Here is a 23698-nt window from a genome sequence, read left to right as displayed (position 1 = left end):
TTCTCAGAGTCTTGTCGTCAAAATGAGGTTGCCAGATTTGGTACTGTACCAGTGAGCCTGTACGGGGAAGTATACTAAAACCAGTGCTCACAGACCTCATCTAGCAAAGTGCGGCATAGCCAGAGACGCTGCTGTAACTGACCCTAAAACCACAAATTTTAAAATGTTGTTTGATTATGTACGGATTAAACGGTCATTAATAGTGTACTGTAAGTAGAATTATGTATTCTGTAGTCTTCTCAAGTACAAACTAGTATTTGCAAAGACTACAGTGACTCAGTTACAAATGGTCAAATGAATGCTCTTCAAAGTGCTGCCCAGTATTCATTTTAACAGCTTCTCGCATATTACCTTTCTAAGGAATCTAAGGAGAGTCACATCAAACTTGAAGTAATAGCCTTCTCATTATGCCGTAACAGCATAATTGTAGACACTCTGTAAAAAGTATTTGAATGCAGCAATGCATCAAGAATCTGCAAAATAGAAAGCAAAATATTTCCAAAAAAGTACAAGAAGAATTCCTACTGACCCGATTGTTTTGTTACTTAATGACAACTCTAAATTACACCTGCTTGGGAGACAGAAGAAAGTTTGGCTAGCCAGCTCAACCGCAACCAAGAAAATGATAGCTCAACACTGGCTCCCCCCACTCGCTTTGTTTAAAACAGTGGTTGGTGTATTTTCTAGACACAAAGCCAAATCATCGACTATAGATCTACGGAAAAACGCAGCAGCACAAGTATCAGTCCTAATGACCTCAGCATCACAAGAATTAGAGGAGAGTGACTAGGCAAGGTGTGATCTCTGTTTTTGCTTATTTGTCTGTTATTGTTTTCCTCGAGACCGCAGAGGGTGGGAGAGGGTTTTTGTTTTTGTTCAATTGTGTTTGTCTGTTAAATAATAAACAGTTGATCTAAAAAAATTAATAAATAAATAAATAAATAAAGTACAAGAAAAGGTTATTTAATACTGTATACGGTAACGAGAGTACTTGCAATTAATTACTTTACACCACTCTCAGCAGTAACAGGGGGAGTTGATATACACTTCCTTGATAACAGGTTTATCCAACAGTTCCTGAATTTAAGCTCATGATCTGGTCACAAGCTCTCTTCTCTGAACTGTAAGCCAAAGCAACAAAAGGTGGTACACTTGGATGGCATAACTTCATTGTGATCAAATTCAGATAACACTACAGTTACATCTCTTAAAATATACAAATAAAGTCAATCCATAGGCATGATGTCTCAGTGGAAGCATTTTGAGAGGAACTCATCTTATTAATGATTTTAAAACATTTCACAGGACTTTCTGTATGCCCTAAACAAAGATGATTGGGCTAATATCCCTCGTCGCCTCCTGTGCACATGTCTTTCAGATGGGCTCCTCCTCTAGCCTGGAACAACCACATGACTCTCTGCACTCAGCACTGGCTCTGCGCTCTGACTGGGGAGAGGGTGAAAGTAGCCCCGAACCAGAGAGCGAGGGAGAAGGAGCCTGATAAATGATCACATGCTCCGAGAGATCTCCTCTCGGCAGATCCGGTGATTAAGTTCAACATGGAGGAAATCCACTGATCCAGTCCGCAGAAGTATCACAGAGACTGCAGAGAGACGTTAATATTTGTTTACTTTTTTGTTCAGGCACAAGGCAGGAATGACCTAAACATGGGTGTACAAGTACATTTTACCAAAGTATGATAGATTAAACACATTATTTTAAATTGTACAACCATGGTTCAGTTTTGCATTTACCTGCTACACCAAATTCTTGATTAGGAAAAAATGGGGCCATATTTGCTTTCTTGCCTGTATTTGCTTCTACTTCTGTTACAATCAAACTTAAACACCCACCTCAACTAGTATCAATAAGATTCAACAGCGCCGATTACATTCTTCTGCTATTAGTTCTGCAGATCTCGACAAATTCTGTATACCAGGGGCTTGAAAACCCAAAGAAGAACCTGAAAAAAGCTAGCACGCATTGGGACTGGATGTAGAGACAAGGGGTAGAGAGTGGAAGGGGCAGGGGGGAGATGGGCATGGTCCTCAGGGCTCTTTTCCACAGAGGCGTGTGACACTGGGCCTTTGAATAAATGCAGTGTGTGCTGCAGTGCCCTACAGAGGAACTGATAACACAGAAAGAGACCAGGAGGGAATCTGCTATAACACAAGCTTTTTTAACTCTTTCCTGTGCTCTTCCCACTCCACTTCCACTCCCCCTCCATCACCAGCCATGAGATGCTGATTTTCCGGTGGCTCTGCTAGGACCAATTCTCAGTTCAGCCTTGGTTTCAATGTTAATCAAGTTGTGTGCGTGATGTAATATTAACTTGAATCATATAGGTCAGGCTGACACAGGGAACAAAATGGCCTAAATCTGATTTGACTTAGCAAAACAAAGTTTGGGGAGCTAATGGCTTGCATCTTCCGCCGTGAGGGGACATTCAAATTCCTTTGGGTAAAGTTTTGAAGAGACCTTTGGCCTTTGAGCAAAATGTACAGCCACTAATCTCAAATCCCTCCATACATAGCCAGGCAGACAACCAGCCAGCTTCTCAGTACACCATCAACACCACATTGATTGAATCTGAAAAGAATATTTGACTGTGTTAGATAACAGTCACCCAGCACAGAGAGAGACCTGACTTCAATGGGTTACTCACTAAAAAAAAAAAAAAAAAAAAAAAAGTACAGACAAATTGAGCAAAAACAGAGTTTAAGTAAAGGAGAGAGGGAGCGACGGTTTGAGACTGTTCATCTTTCATAGCACGGATCCAAAAAACGAAGCAGCCCTTCGTGCTACCCTTTGCCCCACATCACGGATCCTCAGGTAATTAATTAAAAGGAAAAACAAACTTCTACTGAAGCTGTTCATCATAAGGAAATCACCAAGAAGGTAACAACAAGGGAATGCTATAGAGGTGTTACCCTTCACTGCTGTAGTGAAGAACAAAAGCAGCACAATGCAGGTCACGTTCCTAGAAAGTCATAATTATAAGTCGGCCTGTAAACTGACATCAGACAATATGAAATAACGTCACACACACACTCACTGACAGTTTAGGCACGGTGTAAAATTTAAACCATTCATCGGTACAGTAATTCTGCACCCTAACACAAAAATAGATCAGTACAACAATGGGTGGGGCTGAACATAATAATATGAAGCTCAACTTTCACAACAGACTGTAATTCATACCTTAAAAAAAAACATTTGTGGGCCTAATCCTTGTCCTTTTGTTGAGATTGTATAGAAATAACATGTCTTAAATGCTTGTTCTAGCATCAAATAACCAGCATTACATGTAGGCTTTAACATGTCTGATGGACAGGAAGCTACATGGTGTAAAAACAAAGGGGCTTATTTGAATTTGCTCCACTTCAGTCGACAGACACCGTCGGGTGGCTAGCATAGCTACCACAGTGGCATTTGTTTCTATTTGCATAGACGACCGTTTGTGTCGGGGCTTTATTTTTCCATGGGCCTACTGTTATCCCAAGCTACTGCAGGGAAAGGTTTTTACAAAAAAAGGATGCCTGGTGATAAAGAGTACAGGCCAGCAAAACTAAACATGGCGATTTACATATACTGTACGACAAGAGGAAAAGGTTGTCTTACAAAAGTTCCCAGTCATGAAGGTGGATGCAAAGAAAAGTGCAGCTAACACTTTCATGCCTATTTTGTTGTGTTGTAGGCATATATTCTTAATATTCATGAACCATCTGTACCATAAACATAGATCATGGGGCTATAATCTAAAACAACAGTAAATGTCATGATTTTGCACCAACATACAAAACCCATACAGGAAGAAATCCATCACTTAGAAAAGACACCAACTTCTCCACCAACAGTACCTTCAAAAGACCATGATGCAAGGAAGCCATAGTTCTGTAGCTTGTCTCCTTCCTATTTGACTAACCAGACACAGCCCAACACATTGTTCTTGGGCTCACTTTTCTCGAGCGGAAAAACGTAACTATGCTAGCACGTCAAATTATAATGCCCAAAAGAGTCATTTAATTTGATAAACAACACAATTATTTCAATAATCGATACTATAAATACCAACAACTGTAAACATAAGGATAAGTCCAAACTTCACGAAAGAAGACACAGCAAAGTTAGAAAAGTTTTTTTTTTTCTCTCAAAGAAGAGCAAAAACATTAAAGAACAGCTTGTTTATTGCTAAGGCAGTAACATCAATAACATTATCTCTCCAAAAGTTTCCATGTAAAACATACTTTCACATTTTCACAACGGCGCCAACAGGTGAAAGCCACAGGTTACTAATTGGCCGTGTTCTTGCGCTGCTGTATTAGATATCATGCCAGGTGGCACTAAGTGACAATATACAGTAGTGGTGACACTGACGGCACAAGTGAAGCCTGAGACTGATGACAAGCACATACACTCCAAACAGAGCCATGTTGTTCCCTTTGGCCTGGCCGGGCCTGGGAACTCAGCGCCGGCTCTCCCTATGGCCCCGGCCCTCACACAACACAACGTTACAGCAGCACAAACTTCTGCTGCCCTGCTAACACTCTCACCAATGGCCTATGAGGAAATTAACACCCAAATCCTTTTAATGGCTATTTTTGTGATGTAGCATTAAATAACGTTTAACGGGGGAAGCTGGGAAACATCATGCAAAGATGTAAAGCAGCAATGTGAAAACGACGCCACTTTAAGAACAAAGCAGTGAAGTGATTAAAGAAGAGAGCAGCCTGTCCACAAGGTCTGAATATTAGCTCGATTTTTAGGCCTTGTTGGCCAAGTCATATGCCATATTGTGGCTAAGAGATAAACACACGTGAAATTCACTCCTCTATATATCTTTTTTTAATACGGTGAACGACTGCAAACTTTTCAAAATATTTTCCCAAAGATAAAAGAACCGGAGCTGCAGCTAACTATTATTTTCATTAGTGAATCTTGTCAAAATCTAAATCTCTTAAAAGAGAATAATTACAAAACCCTGTCAACAGCATTCATAATAACGCCGCATTGCTTGCATTCCCCCTTTCCTGTCTGCAAGGTATTGGTTAATAAAGGTAGACTGACATACTGTGTAACCAATCAGAGAGCCGGAAAAAGCAGCTATGCTGTAAAAAAAAAAAAAAAAAAACTGTAATCGAGTGAGCAAGGTTGGTTGACGGCACTCTGTGTACAGCTAATGTAATGATATTGTTGTGGGGTTAATAAACTACTTTTTCGGAGTACAAATAAGCTGTATTGGCATACTTCCGGTGCACCAGCGCAGGAATGTCGCCACCGAAATCAGACACCACAACCTCGCTACACTGAGAAATACAGTGCGAGAGATACAAGCTTTCCCTGGCTTAATCAGTACTGTGTTAACTTGTTTAGCAAGGGCTTGAATGTTACAAACGTTCATTTATGTGCGATAGTTCTGCACTCTAGCTTTAAGGTTTCAAATGTCTTGCTTTGTTCGTCCAATATAGATATTCGGTTTACAAAGATACAAAACAAAGATGCCGGAGAAGCAGGCACTTGGGAATTTTGGCATGTTCTTCGTTCAATCAATCATTTATTAATGACCACACGACCAAGGTCGGTGGAATTTGCTTTCAGGGCAGCATGGTGGGTAAGCACAATACAGCAGTGCCAGGAACATCAAACACACAGGTATAAATCAATCAATCATATTAGACACATGACGAACACAACAGACATTATTCAGATATTACCACAAGAAGAAATTCACACAAAATATTGATAGATTGACACAGTTCTAAGTGCAGTACTTAGTGAGAAGTGTTCAGAGTTCCTATTGCAGTGGGGAAAAAACATCAGCTGGAAAAGATGGTGGGCAGGGTGAGAGGGGTCAGAGGTTGTTGTTTTTTTGCTCTTTTGATTGTGCATTTGCAATATAGTGATTCAATTGATGGTGGGGGGGGAGGCAATAATCTTGGATGATTTATTAACTATGCACTGCAGTTTTGTGCGTGCGTGACTGCCCATGCTGCTGTACCAAACTGTTATGGATGAGCCGAGTATGCTCTCAATGCTGTTTAAAACTGAAGGTGGTTTTGTTCTACTATGAATTTGTTTAGCTGTGTGTGCCAAGACAACTGAATGCATGGGTGCTGGTGGGACTTTTTTTTTTAACTGGTGTCCAATGATGAGCGCTGAAGACATGAAGTCACCTAGAGGGGTCATGGGGCATGCCCGCCTGTAATGTTTATTTATTTACTTTTTAAAATGGTGCGATTTTATGCTACTAGTGACAGAGTCATATCTCACCTGAAAATAATCTAAAAAGTCAAATAAAATAAATAATATTCCTGACATCAAAATACTGATTGAAGTTTAGAAAAAGTGAAGAACACAGACAGTCAGTATGTCATTCATCCTGTCCTCTGTCCTCCTCTGCTGATGTGAATCATTGCCTGCAAGTACCGCTGGTAAAGGGAGGAGGGGCTGGTTTGTCTCAGCCAACAGCTAAGTTTACAAGGATTTGCCAAATTTTAAGATATGTGGCAAACTAAGCTAAACAGTTAGACTAGCATACAGACAGCTTTTGTTTTAGCTTGTTTGTAGTCTGGCAAGAACATTACCAGGAAAAAGCCTGACATCTGATGTCAGGCTTTGCCCCTCCCCTTCTGCTATGTGTATGTTACCATTCTCAAAATCCCTTCGCTACGGGAAACAACAACAACCAGCTCCGAGCTAGCAAGCTACGTGCTGAAAATGGCAAGTTTTTATGAAAATTTGGATTTTGCAATAAGGCAGGCCTGCTTGGTTCGTTCAGTAAATGATTGTAAAGATTTACAAAAAATATGTTTAAAGGCATTTACTATCTATCAGGGACATCTCAGTAGGTTTGCCCACCGGTTATGGAAAAAGCTTATTACGCAGGGCAAGATAAAGACACAGATGAAAAGATTGCTGCTGGCCAGTTCTCCATTGTATACAGATTGCCAGAAACATTCGTTGGCGAAAAAAAGATGGCGATTCACCTCGCAAATGCGTTACTGTATAACGTGAGCAGTTAACTTCATTTAACATTTTATGCAGCATTTTCTTTTGCCATTTCAACAAAGAATAAAAAGACATGATCCTCGCCTATTTTCCTCCGGTGGTCCATTCCATAAATACCGAACGGTCCCTTACCAGACCTACCGCCACAGAGCTGCGGAAGAGGGTCTGGCGAGATGTGGTTTATTGGCATTTCTTTAAACCAATCACAATCGTCTTGGGCAGCACTAAGCGCCGTACAGAGCCTATGCAAAATAGCCTCGTTGAAAGGTGGTTTTAGTTGTGCAACAGAAAACTCAGATTGGACATAGTCTAGCTAGCTGTCTGGATTGCTAACAGAAAGAAAGCCCAAGGTAACGCATATCCGGCCTAAATGAGGGAAATCCGGCAGAATTTCCATCGGCAACAGGGAAAACCCAGAAGTGGAACGTCGTGGATATAGACTAGCCCCACCATGTTCCACCACCCAAACAAGTTTCTTCCCGAGACTATTTTGCACAGGCACCTCTGCATCTGGAGCTTAGCGCATCCAGGACGATTCTGAGTTTTTTTCTCCTATCCTAGAATGTACTGTTTGTGTGTTGTAGCCAGACCTTACTACAGTGCTGACACAGTGCTGTGGAGATAGGTCTGGCAATGCAAGACTAGCTTGTTACAATTCGCTATTTGAGTGCACTGTGTGAACTGTGTAACACATAGTGGCGGTGGATGAGAGACTGTGGACACAGCTGATTGAATTATCACTTTTCTACATGTTTAGGCTGCATGTTTATGCTTGTTGAACAGGGGTATTGATAAAGTATTGGCTTTTTACTCATGAACGTTTTATTGCACTTATAGTAACGAGCGTAGTTTGAGGAGCTCACCCCCGACACATAGAGCAGAGGGGATGCTGCAGCGGGATAATAAATTACACCAAAACATTAAAAAGTACTGATAGAAGAACTAACGTTAGTGAAGTGTCGATCGCGATACAATCAGTGTTTCCCGCCCAGGTAGATTTATACCCGCCCAGATAGATAAAATCCGAATTACATTTCTTTTCCAATCAACAATGTATTTTTATAGTGCACACAGACCAGTGACCTCCAGCCCCTCCCCCACATGCATGTCACAGCGTCAGGCCAGAGCCAGGCTTACGTTAGTATTAGCATGTTGCTTGTTGCTTCCCGTGGGATTTACTGTAAAAATACACCATTGAAACACCGTGGCCACACTGCTGTGAAAGAGCCTTGAACGTCATTTATTAGAGTCTGGTTGTTCACCCTCTCCGCGCCAGTGTTTCGCTGGAGCTGATCTATATTTTGAGTTAACATGAGCTAACCAGACCTAATCGTTGCTAACCGGGCCTTCAGTTCTCGCTCTCTCCTTGACCATACCCATTAACTGTAACGTTATGTATGCACTCGAGCCCGAATAAAACCCGGAATTGTTGCTACAAGTTTGCAGTAAAAGTTTTAAATTACAATCCAGAGTTGTTTGAATGACAGAAACCTGTTCAGATGAGATCATAATGAGTGCAACACGGACATGTATAGTACAAAACAGCATGTGTTACAAGGTGTCTTTATTATTATTATTATGGGTTATTACGATCCTCAAAACACAGATTAAAACGCTTTAAAAAATGAACAATGACCTATAACAAACTAAATGAACAATGAATTTACATTGGATCGCCTTAAGTGTAATATGATTTAACAGGAGTTAGAAGGAGACATGATGTGCGCATAGTGTTGTGATTTAAAATAACATGTAACTTTCTGTATGGATCATAGTATGGTTTTAAGGTTTAGTTGAACCATAACATGTATTTGACAAACCAACTAGATTTAACTGACAAAGCACATCATAGGCTACACTTCATCTGTATCATCTTCTAGTCTTGTTTGTTTTATATGTAAATAGTTATTTATTATTATTATTATTATTATTATTATTATTATTATAAAATATCTTGTTATGTAGTCCTTTTTTTTATATAAATAAATAGTTCATAAACCTTTGTTTGACTAGTTTATTACTGAACCCAGCCATCACAGGCCGAGCGTCACATCCTGCGCCACCCACCACCACAAATAAATGCTCAACCTGTGGGAAACACTGAAGATGATCCTATAACATGGGCTATTTGTTAAATACAATCCAGAAACGTCTCACTTTGGTAATTACATTAAGAGCCAAGCATATGGTGAGACTTTTGTATGTTGCGCCGGTTGCGCTACCAGTAAAAATAAACAGACTATGACGGAAATCTGTCTGTAGACAGAGCTCCCATGTGAATGAGTCAGTGATGGTTATGGGTTCTCCTGAGACGTGTATGTGGGTTTTGGGGAGGGGGCAGTGCCAGAAATCTATTATGAGTTCTTGTGTTTTAGATATGTTGAGCTGGAGGTTGTTATCAAGAAACCAAGTGGCTGCTTGGGCTACCTGCTCACGGTATCGGTCTTCGTTATTAGTCCAATTATGTATGTGTCGTCTGCATATTTAAGAATGGTGACTGAGCTGTAGTGTGGAGTTGTTTGTATAGAGGGAGAAGAGCCAGGGTGAGAGGAAGCAACCCTAGAGGGCGCCTGTGCTAAGGGTCAGAGGGCGAGATGAAAGGCTCTTTATCTTAGCCCTCTGTTGCCAAGTTCTCCACAGGAAGCACTGATCCAGTAGCATATGCAGGGGTAAATATTCATGTACAACAGTTTACTGAAGAGATTGACCGGGTTTATTGTATTGAAGGGCGAGCTGAAGTAGGCGGAGCTATAGGAGGCCAAGCTGAACGATTAATCGATTAATCAGTTATCAAAATAGTTGCCGATTATTGCTCTGTCGATCGAAAAATGTATTAAGTAACTAACAGTTTCAGCTCTAAAAACAAGCTTTTGTATATAAAAAGGAAACAACATTTGACAATTTTAAATTGTTCAGTACCTCACCTCAACATGAGACTAAAAATCACTGTCAACTCCAATAAAACCAACAGCAAAAGTGCAGATCAATACACCAAACGGAGACAAACCCTGTACTTGATTTATTCATAATAACATGTTAATACTTTTGTTTGGTTCCCATTGAAGCCCAAAGTGTATCAACAACAAAAATTAAATTCAGACCTCTTAAGAGTCTATCTACAGCTAGGTCATTTCTGTTTTGCAGCACAGCCAGTGTCAAACAAGGAACACTTTTAAAATTATGTAAAACATTATCTACATTTCCAACACATGACCTCGCGCTATCGAAAGGCTGATCACACACTGAAAAGAACCCCATGTGCTCCAACTTGAATTCAAATCCACATACAATACATCTGCTCCAATTACAAAGGGGAATCAAACCTTTAACAAGCAACTGAATCAACTAACTGTTGATTTCATACAAGTTAACAAACGTTTCCATTCATAACTTCATATCTCCCAAGGAAAAAACAATGCCCTTAGCTTTTGTTTGTTAAAAAAAAGGACCTCACCACGTCATAAAAAGGAGTAAATTAAAGAAGAGAGGCAACATTACGTCTGTTATAGCAAAATTACATCTGACATCCATGAGCTATATATCAGGAAGATCTACATTGTTAGCTATAAAAAAAAAACAAATCCTCTCATCACACACCATCCAACACCCACACAAACACATTAAGAAAGACAAAAAAGCACATATGTACTATACCAGTCTCTCTCACATATATTCACATCTGCACACTTTAAGAACGTCTTACCTGTGAGTAGTCAAAGTCGGAGAGAGGTGCTATGCTTTTGATGTAATCGATTCTGAATTGGTCCTCTGGGTTGGCTAGCGGAACTGGGGGTATTAAAGTGCTCATCGCAGACACTATAGTCTACAAAGCAGAAATTGGGGGGGAAACAAAAAAACAAGCATTAAGCAAGATGAATACAGTAGGGATGTCACAAGAACCGGTACTTCGGTACCAAAATTCTGAAAACGTGCCGGTACTCATGTTTCCACAGTAGGTTACACAGTAGGTTACACAGTAGGTACCGAGGGATACAATACTTCCGGAACTGACGGGGGCAGTATATACGGCTAACGTTAAAAATGTTCTAGACTGCCGCTAAATGCTGAAGAAGAACACCGACCAGCACGGAAAAACGGCAAATAGCCCCTCATCTCCCTGTACGGCTTGACCGCATTCAGATTCTGGCTTTACCGTACATCTACGGCGGCGGCTTTCACGACTTCACCTGGAACTCCCAAACCGCAGGTGAGTCTATTTCTCTCTGCCGTTGTCTATCACAACCTAACGTTTGCTCTGATAGCATTTGTTTTAACGGACCTCTATAACATCAGTTAACTTTAACCAGCCCGGTTCTTTGTGAAAAACAACAACGGCAGAGAGAAACAGACGTAACTAAACATGCTTGCTGTCTGGGAGTTCCGGGTGAACTCATGAAAGACGGTACCGTACGCTGGCTGTGTGGTGATGCCAGGCTTCAAAGCAACGGGCTGTGGGGTCTGGTATCGAGTATTGTGTACTTTTGTTGGTATCGGTACCGAATACTAGATTTTTGGTATCGTAACATCCCTAGAATAGAGGGAGGGAAAATCTAATCATACGCCTGTATAATAATGATCAGTAAAATAGGATTGCAGTGGGTGTGACAAAAGAGACATTGAGCACATTTAGGAAGTGATATAAATGAAACTCACCACTATGGCATCCTTCACGTTTTTCCGAATATCTTGGATTTTCTGTTTCTTTTCTCTGCATGGGGACAGAATAGATGTGTGGGGCAGCGGTTACAAAAACATCAACCACAGCAGACCACAAAAGATTTATCATCAAGGTGATTACGAGTAACATAAGGTTTACAGCCAGGTTAGACAGTATTCTTAATACATACATACATACATACGTGTTGAGGCTGGAAATATGAAACAGGTAACAGTGAAATACAGTATAGAGTCCAGTAAAAATGCAAAAATAAATGGGTATGATGTGTTGTAGACATGATTTTCCTCATTTTTATCATAAAAATGCAAGATTAAGCATTCTATCCTCTGAAAAAATCCAGCCTCCACATACACATAGAAGGGATTTTCATACAGTTTCAGGACTCTTGACTATACTAGGCCTGTTTAAAATAGACCACTGGTAAGATCAATGCCATGCAAGGCCTTGCAGCAAAACAAATAATCAATAGACTTGTGTCGATCACAACCTTTCACCCTCTCACATGAAACAGGAAACGGTGAATTATTTTGGCATCTGTGTGACACTGAGATAATCACATATGTATGATAACTGTACATGTACACGAAATAGGAGGAAAAGAGAGGGGGGAGATATTAGCTGCTTTGCATGGGATACTGGGCCCAACAGGCGCTGCAGTGCCTGGGGAAAATCCATTCACAGGCTATATTCTGGCCTCGACAGTGTTATTCATTAGGAGAGAAGCCATAAGAATATGCAATAATATGATTATTGATGCGTTAATGTAGCTATTTAATAAGTGTATTGAATAGCACTCACTCTGCGTTGAAGCCGTTGACGTGTAGAATCCTCATCTGCTTCACAATGGTGCTTTTTCCGGACTCTCCCGCACCTTCGAAAATAGACCAGAAAATACGTAAGAATATCACCAAAATGAACACGAATATGGGCATCCAGGTTAACGTTAAAATCATACAGGTTTTGGAAATGAAGCTAGTTAATTGCAGGCTCTCTCGAGCTTCGCTTCCATCAATATCCACCCCCATGACATATTATTGCAAGCGCTGTCAAATGGGGCTACGTGTTCGGTAAACGAAAGGGATTACGGTTACATTTCAGACAGCCATCACATATAAATCAGCCTTACCCAGTAATAAGAGCCTGTGTGTGGCTTTATACGCTTGTCTTTCCTTTTGTAACTGTTTTTCTATCTTTTTATTAGCCTCTCGTTGTGCCTTTTCGTCGATGCGTTGATCTTCAGTCTTGCTGTTGCCCAAACAACCCATCTTCCGTCGCCCTAACCCTTCCTTGTGGAATCGTAAAAAAATATATAAAATAACACCCGGGATGATTTTGTGGTTTAAAAATAGCACAGTAATGAGTCCACTGTAAAATAAAAAGGAACAATCTCTGCGAGGCTTCTCCGTCGGAGGGAGGAATATGTTCCCCCGTTACAATTCCGCTTTAGCCGCAGCCAGCCGTCATCCAAACCGTGTGTTAGTTTACAAACCAACGAAGAATAACGACTCGGTTTGACAAAGAAATATCAAAAATACATATAAATAGGAAGAGAGAGAGAGGGTTTTCAATTTCTGGGAATCCAGTCAACTGTTCCTATCGCGTCTCCAACCCCTCTCTTCTCTCAGTATTTTTTTCTATCTGAATTTCTATCAGTATTTCTGTCTCTTTAACTCAGCACTGCCTCTCTCTGTAGCACCAGGAAGTAACCGTAGACCGTGGAGGTGGAAAACAAACCTGCGTTAAACTGTAACATTAATAACTCGCACTGATATAGCATTTTATAACTTGTGTGGAAAAGGGAGAGGAGCCATTCCCGATTTAGTCCGTCGCTATCCTGCTATCAAATTAATCGGCAAAGGGGTGGAAACCCGGACGCCTCTCTGTGCTGGTTTACGGAGGGGCTGGGTCTCTTCTTCTTCTTCTTTTTCTTCTTCTTCGTCTTTTTCTTCTTTTTCTTCTTGTTGGCTTCCAGTCAGTGAGGTGGCCCCTTTACTGTCTATGGGTGGCCCTGACCCAAACCAAACTGCCTGTGTACTGGGCTTTACCTATCTCTGTAGTTTATGCATTACAGGCCTGGGGGCCATCGTTGTAGTCTTTGAGATAATGAGGACTACTAGTACGTGGTGGAGGAAGTACTCAGACAGTTTACTAAAAGTAAAAGTACAAAGTTAAAACCTTTCAGAGGGTTATACTGTATTAATATATCATTAAGTGGTGGAAAGTAACTAAGTGCATTTATTCAAATACTGTACTTAAGTGCCATTTTGAGGTACTTGTACTTTATACATTACAGGCCTGGGGGCCATCATAGTAAAGAAGGAGGACTACAAGTACATGGTGGAGGAAGTAGTCTACTCAGTTCCTTTACTAAAAGTAAACATAGTAATACCCAGTGGTGGAGGAAGTAGTGAGATCTTTTATTATAAGTATAGGTAGCAATACCACAGTGTAAAATATATAAATGTAGTCCATTTACCTAATATTGTGCTAATGTTAACTACTTTATATGTTAATTACTTTATATGCCAGGTACTTTAATTCATAATAATACATCAAAATGCATTAGTTGATTTATATTTTGTTTCAACAGTCTGAATATACAAAGTAACTAGTAACTGTATATGTGTAATTCATGAAAACTAATTTACAAAACTAATATACCTCCTTTGCAATGTAATTTTTACATTATAAATATTTATAAAAAATGTGCACGTCACAGTTGCAATTTCTTTATGTACAGTAAAGCAATGATTAAAAGCAGCCAAGTATTCATTCATGTACTGTACTAAAATTTTGAGGTACTTTTTACTTTTTATGCTAATTTATACTTGTACTTCACTACATTTCAGAGGGAAATATTTTGTATTAGTCCACTATATTTATTTGACAACTATAGTTTCTTTGCAGACTAAGACTTTACAAACAAAACAAACATGATCCAATTATAAGATATGATGCTTTGTAATATAAAGTAGTTGAAATAAGCTCCACTTTGACCCGCTACAACAGTAAATTGTTTCTAACATGTGTATGCATCAGAAAAAGACTAATCTACAATAATATAACGACTGAGGTCACTTTCACATTTGACTTTAAGTACATTTTGCTAATTATACTTATGCACTTTTGCTTTGATTGCATGACTTTTATATGTAATGGAGTAGTGTTGTATTGTGACTTTTAGTTGAGTAAAGGATCTTAATACTTCTTTTTCCAGAGCAGTAAAGACAGTAAATGAACAAAAATCTGCTCAAACACAATCTTTCACCTAATGTGAGTCTATTTTAGGCTCCTTTGCTTTAACATCCATTTAACTATTCTATAGACCAGTGATTTCCCCCATTGGGGTTGGGACCCCTCCTAAAGGGTCATGAGATACATTTAAAAAAAGAAAATCACAAAGAAGAAGAAAAAACATATCATTACTAGTTTATTTCAGACTTTCTACTAATCTTTGCTTTTTTCTTGGTAATTCAGGCTAATTTTACCTCTTCAAGTCTCTAAAATGATTCAAAATAAACAATCTGAGAAGGAAGAATCACATATTGGTTGAACTGCTGGTCATAACTTGTAGACATATGCAAACAGTGACAAAGGGTGGCAAGTAGACATAAGACGCAAGCCAAACGGGATTGGGAACCATTGCTATATAATGCATCATGCATGCCCTTACCAAAACTTGATTTAATCTTTCATCTTATGAACCCTTGAGCAAGATGCAGAGGCCCCGCAAAACTGTGCTGGCCAACTGCATGCACTGGCCAGTGCATGAAAAGATCATTACCCCAAGTCATATTAAATATCAAAGAAAAATCATAATCCATATACAGTAAAATTGTAATGATGCCATAGGAAATAAAAAAAAATGGCATACAGTTTTGATTAGGTCACCATAAAGTCATCATTAAAAATACTGTAAGCAATGGGTAGTACCAGAGTATTATAGTAATAGTTAGGGCATTAAAAAAAAGCATACTATCAATCTTATAGTGATGTTTTCTTGGAGAAACAATTAACGGTGGGCCGAACGCGTTTTCTCACATTTTGTCCCAATTTTCGCATTAAAAGAATATACGATTCCTTAGTGTCGACGATATCTAATTACTTATCTTTTTTCAAATAAATGTTTACTTGGCAAAAGACTTTATAATATATATTCACAACGTACTAAACTATTTTTATTTGACAACCACCATAGGACAAACCTCTTCATGTCAGCGTTTGTCTAGTAATTGTTAGACAAATGGCATATTTTATTTTTTAACGTCATTAAAAATACTAACCAATCGCAGACGGCCAGACTAGGACCCCGAAATGGGCGGGAGTAACCGAGTAACATAACCGTAATCAAAGCCGGTCGCCGTAACGTTACATTGTAGGCCTATATTTATACATCCAACGTAAATATTATGACACTTTACCTTGGATATGGAGTGTTGTGTGCATGTTACTAGCTGTACATCAACAAACATCATACCCTTTTCAGTAACAAGTTGGATCAAGTTTGTACAAAGTTCTTTAGAGTGGGTGAATTTAAATACAAAAGAAAGCCAAATCGCCCAAAAAGCTGTGGAAAAATATGAAATCACAGAAGGCCACATTCCAGATATGCCAATTCATATTGGCTACCATAGAGAATGCTACATGCAGTATGCTAACAAAAGAAATATTGAGAGAGCCAGCAAGAAGAGACAAAAGACAGTACAGGAAGTTGAAGGTTTGTAAAGCAGCTTTATAGTGGTTAAGTGTAGTTGTTTGACCTCATATGTTTGGATAAATCATGGTATAAATGCTTAGAATTCATTTTAACCCCAAACATAAATTACAGATATTTACATCTCAGAAACAGTGAAAAATCATAGAATATAATTATATAATGTAATAACATATTAAGTTAAATATATATTTATTCTTATAAAAGTTGAATATGTATTGTCTTAGCATGACTACCTTTATAACTAAAATGACAATTCAACTATTTGATCAAGCAAGGCTTTAGTATTAGTAATATATGGCAGTAATATGTATATAAAATGGTAGAACATTTAACATATCATTTTAACAATATATAGATCCCGGCGAAACTATGCACACAAAAAACAAACCCTGCCCATGTAAACCTTGCCAGGCCAGACCATGAATGTAATAAGAGAAGGGCCAGACAGAGCCCTGTGTCTTAATTGACATTTTAGTCAAGGTAAACTAATAAAAAGGCTACTATAGACACAGCGACATCTAGTGGACAAATTTTTCAACATATAGCGACTGAAAATGCACGCCACCAAACAGTTGAGCAAAACATTAAAAGGGTTTTATGATGAACCGTGAAAAACAAAGAGCATTTTCATTGTTTCAGCAGAATAGATGTGTCAGGGTTTAGTCAGATCAGGTCAAGAAGATATCTCACAGCAGGGCTGAGGATCTGGGATTACCTGGGGAAACATTAGCAGAGTTGTAAACAGTGTAGTAAAATTATTGGTTCACGGTCTAATAAATGAGGATTTACATTTATGAGGTGCTTACTAAAAAAAATAAAATAAAAAGTGTAAATAGATGAGCCCAGATTAAAATGTATACAGTAATCACACCTTGTGTCAATATGAATAATAAAAGCATATCATTAGGGCTCAGCAGTAACTTGAAGTGGTTATCCAATTTGGTATCAGCTTGTAGTTGCTGAAACTGAAAATAAGGCTGAAATTTTTAGCCAATTTATGTCCTGAGTAATTAATACACTAAAAAGAAGAAAACATGTATTTCAATAAACAATTATGTTTGTTTTATTTCAATCTCAAGTGTTGAAAAACTATAAAGTTGGAAGCATTACTACTACTACAATCCATGCAGTCATCACATTTTTCTGTTTTTCCCTTATCTTTTCCATTACAATATATTAGATGAAGAGGCATACACCCCAATTAAACGACAATAATGCCAACAGAGGTTAGAGTTCTCCGCGCCAACCACAACAGAGGTTCCGGGTCATCTAAAAGAGCACCACATCTCCTTCCAAGGCAGTGCTTGATATGCAGAAGTGATAAATATTTCACCCAAAAATATAACCGGAAGAGGGTAAAGGAGAATCTTCAAAAATGTGAAACACTGACAGCTGGTAAGCTGCTTCTTGCAGCAGAGTCACGCAGGGATGAAAATCTGCTACTACAAATACGTGGAATGGACCTTGTTGCCTCAGAAGCAATGTATCATTTCAGATGCTACAGAAACTACACTGTATTTTTGTACAAATCAGATGAACATGACTGCACAGGAAACAGCCAGTTTCAGACTGGATACAAGCATTTCTGTACAACAGTGGTGGAGGAGAGTTTGCTAAGAAAGCGGAAAGTGCTTAAGCTATCAAAGTTGAATGCACTGTTCAAGAAATGTGTCCATGAAACAGAAGGAATTGACATCTCCTCTTACAAATCTGGTTCCCTGAAAGTGAGACTAAAAAAGTCCTATCCTTTTCTAAAGTTTCAAAAACTATCAAGGCATGACTTTGTCTATGTTGAGGATTTGACACCACACGAAATGGTCCAAGATGAGGTTGCCACAGCTGGATTATCTTCATCCTCATCATCAGATGAAGACAACACAAGAAAAATTGAAACAGATGACACAAATGAGAACCGCCTCTTGTACCATGCAGCTATGACACTGAAAGATGCCATAGTTAAAAAGTGTAAGACAACACCCAAACTCACATGGCCACCAACAGCACAGCAACTTACGATGTCAGCTGCATCAAATCTGGTCCCAGATAAGCTATTCAATTTCATTGCATGGACTACAGCCATGACAACAGATCCCTCTACTGACAATGAAAGAGTGAATGTTAGTGAAGAGGAGGCTGAGAAGATTGTGTCAATTGGCCAGGATGTTATTAAGCTAACAATGAAAGGGAGATGGCTTATGCCCAAACATTGTGCATTAGCCATGGCTGTCAGACACATGACAGGATCAGCTCAGCTGATAGGCTTGTTGAATGGTCTTGGGCACTGTTCCTCTTAACTCACAGGTACTTGAACATGACACAGCTTTAGCACAGCTACAAATACTACGAGGTGAGACTTACATCCCCAAAAACATGCAAGTACAGTTGCAAGCAACTCTAGTTTGGGACAATAATGATTTTGGAGAGGAAACGTTATCTGGTAAGGGGACTACACACAATACAAATGGCATAATAATTCAAAAAATGATTCCATGTAATGAACCTGCCCCTGACCATCAGTGTTTACAGAAAACAAGAAAGAGGTCTCTTGATCCGCCCCTACTAACCTTGGGCATACATCTCAGGGAAGAGAACAGGCCCAGAACATTTTGGAAAAGAAGTGGAACTAAATCAAGACACCCACATCCTTACCAGGAAATCAGCACCAAAAATTAGATGGTGCCTACTTCCTGATGAAGACTGCAGTCCATGGCAAAGTCCTTCCTTCCTGGACTGGTTTTAATACAGTGATCCGTGGAGATCCAATTCCACCACCAACCAACATTGAGTACCTTCCAGTGATTGATGCAAGTCCTACAGAATTGGGAACTGTAAAAACCATCCTTAAAAGGTCAACAGAAATTGCAGACAGACTCCAACTTCAGGAGATAGTTCTAGTCTTTGACCAAGCCATCTATGCCAAAGCTCAGGAGATACGGTGGAAGAGTGAAACATATAAGGAAAGACTTACAATTAGAATGGGGGAGTTTCACACATGTATGGCTTTCCTGTCCTGTATTGGCGCGCGATTTGGAGATGCTGGCTTACAAGACATTCTGATTGAGGCTGACGTTATTGCTGCTGGGTCTGTTGGAGGAGTTATAACAGGTCACCAATATAACCGAGGCATTCGGGCCACAAGTTGATGTGTGAGGCACTACACAGGTTACGCTGGCAAGCCTACCTTGAAACCCTTTCTCAAGACTGCCGTGAAGCTGCTTTAAAAGTTGCTGCTGACCTCCAAAGTGCCTTTCCTGAAGAAATAGGTCAAGTAATTAGTGACTCACAGGTGTTCAACACAATCTGAGGCTATGACAAATTCAACAAACAACAAGAAAGCAAGACATACCAGTTTTGGAGTTCCTACATTGAAATGGTAGAGGATCTGCTATCATTTGTGAGGGCCACACGAGAGGCAAACTGGGGTCTGCATCTTTCCAGCATCCGGTTCATGCTGCCATGGTTCTTTTCCTACGACAGAATCAATTACAGTAGATACCTATCAGCATACTGGCAGGAGATGAACATTCTAAAGGAAACTCATCCAAGAATCTACACACAGGTACAATCAGGTGACTTTGTGGCACAGAGGCAGCAGACATATGCCTTTACAGGCACTGCATGTGACCAGGTAATAGAACAGACAGCAAACAGGGACTCAAAGACCAAAGGTGGGCTTACAGGTTTTTCGTTGAACAAAGGTGCAGTCCACAGGTGGACACTGACACAGCACGAGAGGCAGCCATCACAATGGAGGTCAAGGACATGGCTGGGCAGAACATGTCAACAAGACAGAGAACAGAATTGGATGAGAAAAGAAAGGAACAGGATGAAAAAGATGTTCAGAGCATTCTGTCAACCATACATCACATGATGAACCCATTTGATCAAACACTGGAAAAAGAGCATCTTTACCATGTTACATCAGGTCAGGTAGCATCAGAAGCCATCTCTGCAGATCTGCTGAATGCAAAAGAAATAGGTGAGAAGGCATTTGTTGAATTCTTTCAGCAACGTCTCAACACAGATGAGGTTGAATTTCATGCACCACTGAAGAAAATGAAACTAAAGACATTTAAGGACACAGCTACCTCAAGTGTCACCAAAGTGAGAGGCCGGGAGATAGCCCTAAAAGCAGATAGAGATCTCTTCGCAAGGCTTATTGTGGTCGGAACAGTGAGGAAGATAGACATAGGGGAAATGCTGGTCTATAGTCTGGGGCCCTTGCCTGCAGCAATTGCAAACATTGATGGCTCGATTGTAAAAACAGACAAAGCCAAATTAATGCACTTTCTAGAAGGGTCAGTAAATCCACCAGCCACAGTTGAAATCCCTGATGGCTCAACCTGGGTGTGTGATGCAATGGCACTGGTACAAGCCATGAAACCCCAAAATACATTTGGAAGATTTGCCAACAATGTACTTATGTACCTGATCAATGCAGCCAAAGCAAGTAAATCAAAAGTTGTGCATTTTGTCCCTGATACCTACAAACAGATGAGCATAAAGAACGCGGAACGAGACAGACGAGCTACAAAAGGATGTCAGGTGACTAAAATATATTCGGCTGACCAGAAAACACCGAAACAATGGTCCAAGTTCTTGTCTTGTGGTGACAACAAGGAGCAACTGCAACAGTTTTTCTTTGAGTCGTGGTCTAAGTCTAGGCTAGATCAAATTGAGGACATTACATTGGTAGTTGGACATGGCTCTGAGTGTCACATAATCAGAATAAACAACAGTGGCACAGACCTTGAGGTGTTACCACTGCCAGCATTGTCTACAATACAGGAGGAGGCAGACACTCGGCTGTTGCTTCACTGTGCGCATGCCTCACAGTACAGTACAAATATTGTGATCAACAGTCCTGACACTGATGTGTTTGTATTGGCCATTTCTTTCTGCAAGGAAATTGGAGCAAACGTCTACTTTCACACAGGTAAAGGAGAAAACAAACGCACCATACATGTACAGCAAATACAGAGCCACCTAGGTGATAAAATAACAGATGCTCTGATTGGACTTCACTGTTTCACTGGATGTGATACAGTAAGTGCTCTGTATGGCGTTGGTAAAGTGAAGGCAATTAAAACACTGCTTTCAAACGAAGACCATTGTGCCACAATGAGTAGGTTGGGAACAGCTTTTCAACTGCCAGCAGAGCTGTATGAAGCTACAGAAGCTTTTACCTGTGCACTCTATGACCTTAAAGACTGTAGGGATGTCAATTATGCAAGGTCTCAGCTGTTCAAGAGTGGAAAGTGCACAGACAGAAGTCTACCACCAAACAGGGATGCCTTGCATAACCACACCCAGCGGGCAAATTACCAGGCAGCCATATACAGAAGGTCCCTGAAGAGTCAGCCTGATGTTCCACCACCAATGGCCCATGGTTGGAAGATTGAGGGAGACTTCTTTGGGATTGACTGGATGACACTTCCCCCAGCCCCTGTCGGCATCTTGGAGCTTGTGTACTGCTCCTGTAAAAAAACACAATGTGTCAAAGGGAGATGCACATGCAAATTGAATGAGCTCCCATGTACAGACATGTGTCTTTGTGTGGACTGTGAGAACATCCCAAATTAGGTATCAGTGTAGGAGTCTTTCTAGCAAGCGGAAAGAGAAATGTAAAATAAATTTAGTTTAATTGCTTTGTTGTTGTTTGATGATAAAATGTATAACATTAAGGATAACTATTGTAATGTAATGCTATTTAAACAATGGTATCTCTCCCATGACTAGCTATTAGGATATCTGCTGTTGATGTAAACCTATGTAATACAGGTTATCTCTTCCATGCCTAGCTAGTAACGTTAGGTTATCTGTAGTTGATGTAATTCTTATGTAGCTAGCTAATAACGTTACAGTTGTCTCTATTTGTTTGTTTGTTTTATTTGGATCCCCATTATCTTCCATGCAACCAAGCTACTCTTCCTGGGGTCCATGACTAGCCATTAGGTGATGTAGCTAGTATATGTAAACTTATATGATAAATGTTATCTTTTCCACTTTAATCGGTCTAGTAATCGTCTTTCATATAATTCCCGGCTCTACAGCCTGATAGAATAACTGTGTTTACGTTAACGTTAACATGCACACTGCTAACATTAGCTACATCTAGCTAACATTACATCTAGCTAACGTTTACATGCTAACACGTTAGCTTTGTATCTCCTCAAAACAAATGTAACGTTACCTGTAAATACAAACATAAAACGGAATAACGTTATATGTTAGCGGTTTACAGAGTCCATGCACTAAGCTAACATTAACGTTATAAGACAGTAATAAACAGCATTATTTACCGGAGCCATTACACCTGGAATCTTGGATGCCGCTGTTAATGTTTCTCGACTTCGGATAGGATTCCTGCTGGAAAATGTTTGATTGTGTAGTTTTCGTTAGAGAAGATGTTATGGTGATTTCCTCAAGATTTTACACCATAGAAAATGCTCCCGCTGTTATGGCATGTGCTCATGGATGTAGCTAGCTAGCTAGCTAGAAAACGCATGTGCTACGCTAGAGTCGTGGTAACGGCACTTTATTTTGAACGAATATTATTGGCTGACTTTTGTCACGTGATGATAGAATTCGTTTTTTGATTGGTTAGATGTATAGTACTCCCTCGCGTTTGCCTAATCCGTTTATTTAACGTAAATTTAGTTTTTTTAAAAATATGATCGACTTGACACTGCCAACAAACGGATACGTGTTCAGAAAAAAACGATTTAGTTTGTGTGATAAAAGCAGCTACTCTATCGCCGAGGATCGATCATTTCAAAAACTAAAGCAGATAGCAGCGTTCGGCCCACCGTCTAAAATGTACTTTTCTCACATTTGTCCCAATTTTGGCATTAAAAAGAAATAATTGCTTAGTGCCGACATATCTCATGCCAACTTTTTCATAAATGTTTACTTGTCAAAGACTATAAAATATATCAACACTAAACTAGAGACCACCACCACAGGACAAAGGCCTCTTCATGTCAGAGTTTGTCTATAATTTTTTAGACAAATGAATTTTCTTTATTTTAAACAATGTATGTGAATGGCCTTAAATAAAGTTTCATTTCCAAATATCTTTAAAAACAAACAACAAACAAGTACGCTCTGGCAGTGCAAGTCATGCTTTTGCCAATAAGGAGGAAACTGTCAATGTTATGGGTATTGTCTGACATTTATCTTTAGCTTGCTGTGGCTTCCTCTAAACTAGGTCAACGTGGGGTGTGGGTTTGTACAGATTTGACTTAACAGTAACCAACACTGCACATTGCATGTACACTACCATTGTGTTATTT

At 39.7% G+C, this 23698-nt stretch overlaps 1 protein-coding gene across 2 annotated transcripts in view; it reads right to left on the bottom strand.

Annotated features, from left to right (window-relative positions):
• Nucleotides 1–23698, bottom strand: part of LOC120568300 (guanine nucleotide-binding protein G(olf) subunit alpha) — a 60839-nt gene that overhangs the window by 28213 nt on the left and 8928 nt on the right. Inside the window, exons 1-4 of one of the 2 annotated variants that reach the window (XM_039815710.1) lie at nt 12813–13725; nt 12485–12557; nt 11662–11716; nt 10712–10831 (exon numbers count right to left, since the gene is read on the bottom strand). In XM_039815710.1, the coding sequence (XP_039671644.1) occupies nt 10712–10831; nt 11662–11716; nt 12485–12557; nt 12813–12951 (387 nt within the window). In that variant the 5' untranslated portion in view covers nt 12952–13725. Of the gene's footprint in view, nt 1–10711; nt 10832–11661; nt 11717–12484; nt 12558–12812; nt 13726–23698 lie in introns of those variants that run through there. The other variant, XM_039815709.1, reaches the window with a different exon arrangement.

The sequence above is a fragment of the Perca fluviatilis genome, chromosome 11 (genome assembly GCF_010015445.1).
Source record: "Perca fluviatilis chromosome 11, GENO_Pfluv_1.0, whole genome shotgun sequence".
Lineage (NCBI taxonomy): Eukaryota > Metazoa > Chordata > Actinopteri > Perciformes > Percidae > Perca > Perca fluviatilis.
The sequence above is the reverse complement of the archived record's forward strand: the minus strand, read 5'-3'. Positions and strand labels throughout refer to the sequence as shown.